Below are 9046 nucleotides of genomic sequence, written 5' to 3' on the forward strand. Positions count from 1 at the left end.
GTTTTTCCTTTTTGAATTTGATACAGTTTTTCTTTCCATCTTCCTCGGTATTCTCCTTTAAACCAGCGTTTAGCATGGCTTTTGTGGCGTAAACTATGTGCAAAGGGGTCCAAACTTTCTTTTTGAATACAAGATCAATGCTAGTTATCCGAATATTTTAAAGAAGAGTGAAGACGGTGGCTTAGGTCAAGTTGAGCTTGGCAGCTGCTGCAGCAAGAGACGCAGCATCAGCCAAGAATTCTTGGGTCGCAAAAAGAAGAGAAAGAAAACGCGAACACAACCAAGCGTTGGGCCATAACTTCTCGGGTCGCAAAAGGCAGTGAAGGCTGAGGCCCATTTTGGTTGAGTTCGGTCGGGAGTCGGGACCCTTCTTCCTTGCTGTCCAAAGGCCGAAACCCTCGACCAGTGCGGCGGCCACTTTCCCCTCCGGCATTCTCGTCTCCGGCGATTGCCTGCCCACCGCCAGCGCTCTTGGTAAGACCAACTCCTCCGTCTCCTCGGCACGCAACCCCATCTGAATCCATCGTCAATTTGGCTCCCTCGCTTGCTCACGCCGTCTATTTACCGCAGCGATGTCGCCCTCGAGGCCGCGCCCAACCATCTCCAGCTCCGGTGACCTGCCCGCGGACGCGCTGTACGAGGTCCTTCTCCGCATCCCGGCCAAGGACCTCTGCCGCCTCCGCGCTGTCTGCCCCGCCTGGCGCGCCCTCACCTCCGACCCGCTCTTCGTCGCGGCGCACAAGTCCCGCCACCGTACTGCGCCCCCGCTCCTCGCCATGGGCTACCGCGACGGCAGTGGAGTTAGCGGCGTTGCGATTTCGGATTTGTCGGGCAACGTCGTGAAGCGGATTCCAAGCACCGGGTATGAGATTGTTGGGGTGAACAAGTCCGGTGATCCCATTGGCCGGTTCACGAGCAAGAACGATAGCATCTGTGTTGTGCGCACGCGGCTAGACCTCGTCTGTTTCAACTGGATTGATTACCCTCAGGCCTTCTCGGTGCTGAACCCGGCCACTGGAGCTACCATCGACTTGCCGACGGGCCGCTCGGAGGAATTGGAACATGAGCTAGAGGTGGAGGGAATAGACAAGTGGTGTTGCCAAGTCGAGTCGTGTGCTTTTGGGCAGGTCTCCTCTACCAGAGAGTACAAGGTGCTCCAAGTCTTTAGAATTGATGACCGGCAGGTATGTGAAGTTATCACCTTTGATGGCACCAACCATGGAAGCTGGAGGAGAAAGCAGGACCCTCCCTCCCATATCTGTACCAGTCGCAATATGAGACATGCGGTCATCGATGGTGTGGTGTACTTCCTGATGGATTTTTGTTCCTCTTATTTTGAAACTGGGGGTGTTACCATTGAACCTGGTAGCGTAGCTTCCTTCAACCTCGAGACGGAGGAGTGGAGTGTTCTACGTGGTCCAGAACAGGTGCAGAGTTTTGTGCAAGACAACGAGAATTACCATTACATACAACTTGGACTCGAGTTATCAGTGGCTGAGTTGAATGATTGCTTAGTTATGGTTCATGATATCCATAAGGTATCTATGAACTTGTGGTTTTTGGCAGATTCCGAGAAAGGTATCTGGGTCAAGAAATACATCATGCCTTCACATGTTGCTAGGCCTCGTCTATACCCTCTTCTGGTATTAGATGATGGGAGAATTTACTTCAGCGGGAAGGATTATCTGCAAGGTTTCCTTAGTGGTGGAGAGCCAGGAGGGGGATTTCTGCTTAGTTATGATCCAAGAAATGACTCCGACGCACTAAAACTGAAAGGTTCCCAATCCATTGGCATTTACACAGGAAGCCTGCTGAGTTTATAGAGTAGCTGTCAATGATGAGGTGAATGATGCAACTGGCTGGGTAATGTCAACAATTAGTGAGACAATGTACTGATGCATGCATCAATGGAAAAGTACTTTGCCTTCAAAGTATATTATGTTAATCTCTGATATATTTTGCATGAGAAGATTTGCAGTCTTCTTTGTATGTTGGAATTTTATTAGAACTAAGGACGTTGATAGAGTATGATGCCTCATGTTATCATACCAAATTATAAAGCTGCAAGTTGTAGTATGGCATTAAGGTTCCTTGAGAATTCTCTTAAAAAAAGGTTCCTTAACGCATTGGTGTCAGTCAATCACAGATATTGTTTGACTGTTAATCTTCTGTCTTGAGGCTTGCTTTCTTTTGTCTCCATTCTTTTGCTGGATTTTGTGCTTGTAATCCGCTCCAATTTTGAAGTGGCAAAAATTGACAAATTCACAATGAATAGATTTTCTGTTCTTAGCTACGAACCCAGGACACTGATCTGGAGGCAGCTCATATTGAATGAATATTTGAAATGAGTAAGTGTAATCTCTGGCTCTGGTAATTTGAAAGCTTGCTTCTCCGCTACTTCCATGTAAAATGGGATTATCAACGGATATTGCTCTTGTGAGTGCGGGAGTCTCTTCCAATTTTAGACCTGCACTTGTGTGGATGCTATATAGAAGTTGTTCTCTAGTATCTCCCTATTTATTTGTTTTATGAAACTTGGAGCATATATTAAGTGCGGAAGAAACTCGGAATATTTCTAGGAAGCACTTCCGACACGTTTGGTTTGCGCTCAGGTAACATATCCAGATTATGTAGTCATCATGGAAAGAATGAGACTGTATCCCTTCCAATTTAGAAAGGCTACTGGTCAATCTGCGTTTAACAAGATACAAGACCTGAGTTGTTGCCACTCACTCGCATAGAATAGACCATGAAGTTCGCGATATGCTAAATCTCTTAAATAACTTTTTTATACTGCAGGTTACTTGATACGATAATCGTCTATAGTTGTAAATTAACTCTATAAGGGAGGGAACCAAAAGATATTGCCTTTGGTGGTTGTCAGTTTGAAGTTGGGCAATATATATAGAGAGCTAACATGCACAGAAGTTCCTTATCATTTCACCCTGTAGGACATGCCCTATATTGACATACATATTGTTTTGTGCTAGAGAGTAAAGATAAATATTCAACTTTGATTACAATGCTCAGTTTTTTGTGTTTCCATGTCGGTAGTTTTGCTACACTGTAGGAGTGATAGTCCATATGGCAACTATTGTAGTGATTAGATCATCACAGTGACTATGCGAGGGGCTTTCAAAAAGCAGTTCAAGAGAAAATCTGTTTGGACTTGGGAGATGTTCCATGGACTTCTGTTTTTGGTTCTTTCAATTGTCATTCAAAGTACTACTATTCTCCAATAGAAGATACTTTTACTTTTCACATTTTCTTCCAAGCAAGTTTAATCTCTTTACCTTTGTACCATCTGCTATCCAGTTAGTGCATGTTTGATGCATTAATTCTCTCTTCTCGTATGAGCATGCCAAAGTTGTTTGCTTTGTCAAATTTCTTCCTGGAAGGCTCGAACATAGCAGGGCTTTGTACCATTTCTGTTTACAAATATAATATAGCTAGAATGAAATAAATATGTAGCAGCAGATCAGTTTGTGCGGTTTGAAATGATTACTGGCATTTGCAGAATTTTTTACTGTTTGTAGTTCTGTGTATGGACTTGATGAAACTAGAGGTTTGTTTCTGTTATTCCAGTTACCATATTAGCTTGGCTTAGTTATGCTGCTGTTATGTACAAAATGTTGTTCGCTCACAATTTTTACCTGCTATGCTTTGTTTTAATTTTCTTGGATACCTACAATGTTAAGATTTTTTCAAATACTTACCTCATTTGTGTCTCAAGAATCAAGATACATGAGTCTGCAGTGAATCTCTAATGTTACTGTCTATTCTTTGGTGTCATTAATTTCTTTGTACAAATGGACATATCTGCAGGGAGTGAGCATCTAAGAAGAATGCAGTGAACATAATTGATGCACTGATATAATAATAAAATCAGTACAACGGCAGTTCCTTGTTTTTGCAGAAACAGAGTGAAGAGCAGTTACAAAAGAGAATAGTTCAATTCTAAATTGTATATTTGATGGAACAATTACTTGGAATTTGCTTTTGACTTTCTAATTCAAATTTGCTTAATTTTAAGTCCATAATTAAGCTGTACAGTTGTTGTTCAAGACATGATTATTTACATCTGGACAGATAACTTTGATGTGAGATGGGTTGTAAATAACATTATAACAATTGTTCTTTCCGCATTATTGAAGCTAGACGCATGGTGTTTCTCTTTTTTGGACCCATCCTTATTTCTACAGCTTTTAATTCTTCGTGTCTACCCACTGATTCACTTTCTTCTGCTCCTCCATATTTGTATTTTCCCTTAATGTTGCTTTTTTTTCCTTGAGATGCTAGACCATATAGTTTTTGTCACTAAAAAGAAGTATTTTTTCGACTAGTTTTGTTGTCAATGCATTGGAAGATAGATCAACAAATGAATATCGTTAGGCTAACAGTGTGTGTTTTTTATAAGATAAAATGCATGTTTCACAAGAAACACGGACTGCAATTGACTCAGAATGAGGATAGCAACATTTGCTTCTCTTAGGTAGTTTTATTTTCATTCAACTGTTTTGGTTGTTTCCGTTTAGTGCGAGCCAATGCCCATCAGTTAGCTATATGTATTTTAAATTTCAATTCAGCCTTTGTAGGTGTCATGAATTTGAGACATGGATCCTCGGATCAATTTGGTACTTTCTATAGTGCAAGGAGAAATACTTACAACTTCGTTGGCGCAATATGCACTAGTAGAAAACAGGGCTATGGTCCAGGCCGGCTCAGCCCATTAGTCCCGGTTCAGTGTAGAACCGGGACTAATGTGGGCATTGGTCCCGGTTCGTGAGCCCAGGAGGCCGGCCGGGCCACGTGGGCCATTGGTCCCGGTTCGTCTGGACCTTTTGGTCCCGATTGGTGGGACGAACCGGGACCAATGGGCCTCGCTCCTGGCCCACCACCATTGCTCCCCTTTAGTCTCGGTTCATGCCACCAACCGGGACCAATGAGGTGCCTATATATACCCCCTCGCCCGCGAGCAGAGCACAGTGCTCTGTTTTTTCTGGCCGAGGGGGAGAGGGCTTTGTGGTGCTCTAGCTCACCTCCTATGCACATGAGGTGTTCGATGGAATGCCCGAGCCACACTACTTAAGCTTTCTCCTCTCGAAGCTCGACCTCCAAGCTTCATTTTCCTCGAGATTTGTCTAGATTTAGCAGTCCGTCACGCCCTGTCCCCGTCTTCACCGCCGTCGATCACCCGCGCCGATCTCATCACCGACACCACCGTGGTGAGCCTCTTGTTCTTATCTTCTTTCTGAAAGGAAAAATATTCTTACTTGTCTGTTTAGATAGATACTTGTATCATTTTCTTACATTTATTATTGCATCTTATATAGTGCGATGGTTTTGGTATCCGCCCCCGTCGGCCCTCGTCCTGTCTATGATTCGGATTTGGTATGTATATTATCTTCATAACTATTGGTTCATTTATTGTTTATGAAAATTATGCCGACCAACGTGACATAGATTTTATTTATCTAGGATGTATGTGAATCGGAAATGCCAACCGACCCTATTGTCGAGAGGTTAAATTTAGTTGAAGAAGAAAACAATTTGTTGAAGGAAAAAATAAAAAAAATTGAGAAGGAGAAGATGATATTGGAGTTGCATGTTGCGGATGTCGTCGATGATCACAAGATCAAGATGGATGCAATGCGCTTGAAGATTAGAAAATATGCCATTCATACCGAGGCTTGGTATCATTATGCCGTTGGATCAATTGTTACCTTGGTTGCGATTATGATCGCATTTGTTTTCGCATTGAAATGTTTTACATAGTTTCAATGTATGGTTTAATTAATTAGATGCTCTGGAGAGCTATATGTTGTTAGATGAGAACTATGTATGCACTTTGGTTTTAATGTGATGATGAACTTCTATTAATTTGGACACTTAATTATATATAATGCACGCAGATGAACCGGCAATGGATGTACGGTGACAGACACACCCGCGAGTACATTAAGGGCGTGCATGAGTTTCTCGATGCGGCTGAGGCAAACAAGCAGAATGGTTTTATGTGTTGTCCATGCACTGAATGTGGGAATACGAGGTCTTACTCTAACCGGAAAATCCTTCACTCCCACCTGCTTTACAAGGGTTTCATGCCACACTATAATGTTTGGACGAGGCACGGAGAAATAGGGGTTATGATGGAAGACGGCGAAGAAGAAGACTACGATGACAACTATGTGCCCCCTGAATACGGTGATGCTGCAACGGGGGGAGCGGGTGAAGATCAAGAGGAACCAGACGATGTGCCCAATGATGCTGCCACGGGTGAAGCTGCTGAAGATCAAGAGGAACCAGACGATGTGCCCGATGATGATGATCTCCCCCGGGTCATTGTCGATGCAAGGACGCAATGCATTAGTCAAAAGGAGAAGCTGAAGTTCGATCGCATGTTAGAGGATCACAAAAAAGGGTTATACCCCAATTGCGAAGATGGCAACACAAAGCTCGGTACCGTACTGGAATTGCTGCAGTGGAAGGCAGAGAATGCTGTGGCTGACAAAGGATTTGAGAAGCTACTGAAAATATTGAAGAAGAAGCTTCCAGACGATAACGAATTGCCCGACAGTACATACGCAGCAAAGAAGGTCGTATGCCCTCTAGGATTGGAGGTGGAGAAGATACATGCATGCCCTAATGACTGCATCCTCTACCGCGGTGCATACAAGGATCTGAACGCATGCCCGGTATGCGGTGCGTTGCGGTATAAGATCAGACGAGATGACCCTGGTGATGTTGACGGCGAGCCCCTCAGGAAGAGGGTTCCTGCGAAGGTGATGTGGTATGCTCCTATAATACCACGGTTGAAACGTCTGTTCAGAAACGAAGAGCATGCCAAGTTGATGCGATGGCACAGTGAGAACCGAAAGAAAGATGGAAGTTGAGAGCACCCGCTGACGGGTCGCAGTGGAGAAAAATCGAGAGAAAGTACTGGGATGAGTTTGCAAAGGACCCAAGGAATGTATGGTTTGCTTTAAGCGCGGATGGCATTAATCCTTTCGGGGAGTAGAGCAGCAATCACAGCACCTGGCCCGTGACTCTATGTATGTATAACCTTCCTCCTTGGATGTGCATGAAGCGGAAGTTCATTATGATGCCAGTTCTCATCCAAGGCCCTAAGCAACCCGGCAACGAAATTGATGTGTACCTAAGGCCATTAGTTGAAAAACTTTTATAGCTGTGGAATGGAAACGGTGTACGTACGTGGGATGAGCACAGACAGGAGGAATTTAACCTTAAGGCGTTGCTGTTCGTGACCATCAATGATTGGCCCGCTCTCAGTAACCTTTCAGGACAGACAAACAAAGGATACCACGCATGCACGCACTGTTTAGATGACACTGAAAGTATATACCTGGACAAATGCAGGAAGAATGTGTACCTGGGCCATCGTCGATTTCTTCCGACCAACCATCAATGTCGAAAGAAAGGCAAGCATTTCAAAGGCGAGGCAGATCACCGGAAGAAGCCCGCCATGCGCACCGGTGTTCACGTGCTTGCTATGGTCAATGATTTACACTACGTAATCTTTGGAAAGGGTCCCGGTGGACTAGCTGTTCCGAATGACGCTGAGGGACACGCACCCATGTGGAAGAAGAAATCTATATTTTGGGACCTACCCTACTGGAAAGACCTAGAGGTCCGCTCCTCAATCGACTTGATGCACGTGACGAAGAACCTTTGCGTGAACCTGCTAGGCTTCTTGGGCGTGTATGGGAAGACAAAAGATACACCCGAGGCACGAGAGGACCTGCAACGTTTGCACGAAAAAGACGGCATGCCTCCGAAGCAGTATAAAGGTCCTGCCAGCTACGCTCTTACGAAAGAAGAGAAAGAAATCTTCTTTGAATGCCTGCTCAGTATGAAGGTCACGACTGGCTTCTCGTCGAATATAAAGGGAATAATAAATATGCCAGAGAAAAAGTTTCAGAACCTAAAGTCTCATGACTGCCACGTGATTATGACACAACTGCTTCCGGTTGCATTGAGGGGGCTTCTACCGGAAAACGTTTGATTAGCCATTGTGAAGCTATGTGCATTCCTCAATGCAATCTCTCAGAAGGTGATCGATCCAGAAATCGTACCAAGGCTAAGGAGTGATGTGGCGCAATGTCTTGTCAGTTTCGAGCTGGTGTTCCCACCATCCTTCTTCAATATCATGACGCACGTCCTAGTTCATCTAGTCGACGAGATTGTCATCCTGGGGCCCGTATTTCTACACAATATGTTCCCTTTTGAGAGGTTCATGGGAGTCCTAAAGAAATATGTCCGTAACCGCGCTAGGCCAGAAGGAAGCATCTCCATGGGCCATCAAACAGAGGATGTTATCGGGTTTTGTGTTGACTTCATTCCTGGCCTTAACAAGATAGGTCTCCCTATCGCGGTATGAGGGGAGACTGACTGGAAAAGGCACTCTGGGAAGAGATCAATAATATGCAGGGACGGATATTCTTGGTCTCAAGCACACTACACAGTTCTACAGAACTCTACCTTGGTGACCCCGTATGTCGATGAACACAAGAATAGTCTGCGCTCCAAACACCCGGAGCAGTGCGACGACTGGATTACATGTGAACACATCAGGACTTTCAGCAGTTGGTTGGAAACACGTCTCAGAGGTGACAACACTGTTTGTGATGAGTTGTACTTGTTGTCCAGGGGACCATCTTTGACTGTATTGACTTACAAAGGATACGAGATAAATGGGAATACATTTTACACGATCGCCCAAGATCAAAAGAGCACCAACCAAAACAGCGGTGTCTGCTTTGATGCAGCAACCGAGAGCGGAAAGGACACATATTATGGTTACATAGTGGACATATGGGAACTTGACTACGGACCTGATTTTAAGGTCCCTTTGTTTAAGTGCAAATGGGTCAATCTGTTAGGCGGCGGGGTACAGGTAGACCCACAGTACGGAATGACAACAGTGGATCTGAAAAATCTTGGGTACACTGACGAGCCGTTCGTCCTAGCCAATGATGTGGCACAGGTTATCTATGTGAAGGACATGTCTACCAAACCGAGAAAAAGA

General features: G+C 44.6%; 1 protein-coding gene across 1 annotated transcript; it reads left to right on the plus strand.

Moving 5' to 3' along the window:
- The first annotated feature begins 301 nt into the window (after window positions 1–301).
- On the plus strand, window positions 302–2014 carry LOC147972419 (F-box/kelch-repeat protein At3g23880-like). Its single transcript, XM_048675244.2, has 2 exons — window positions 302–474; window positions 571–2014. The coding sequence occupies exon 2, from the start codon at window positions 573–575 to the stop codon at window positions 1821–1823; it is 1251 nt and encodes a 416-aa protein (XP_048531201.2). The 5' UTR covers window positions 302–474; window positions 571–572; the 3' UTR covers window positions 1824–2014.
- Window positions 2015–9046: the final 7032 nt, after the last annotated feature.

Source organism: Triticum urartu, chromosome 5A (genome assembly GCF_056163025.1).
Source record: "Triticum urartu cultivar PI428250 chromosome 5A, HENAU_Tu73, whole genome shotgun sequence".
NCBI classification, from domain to species: Eukaryota; Viridiplantae; Streptophyta; class Magnoliopsida; order Poales; family Poaceae; genus Triticum; species Triticum urartu.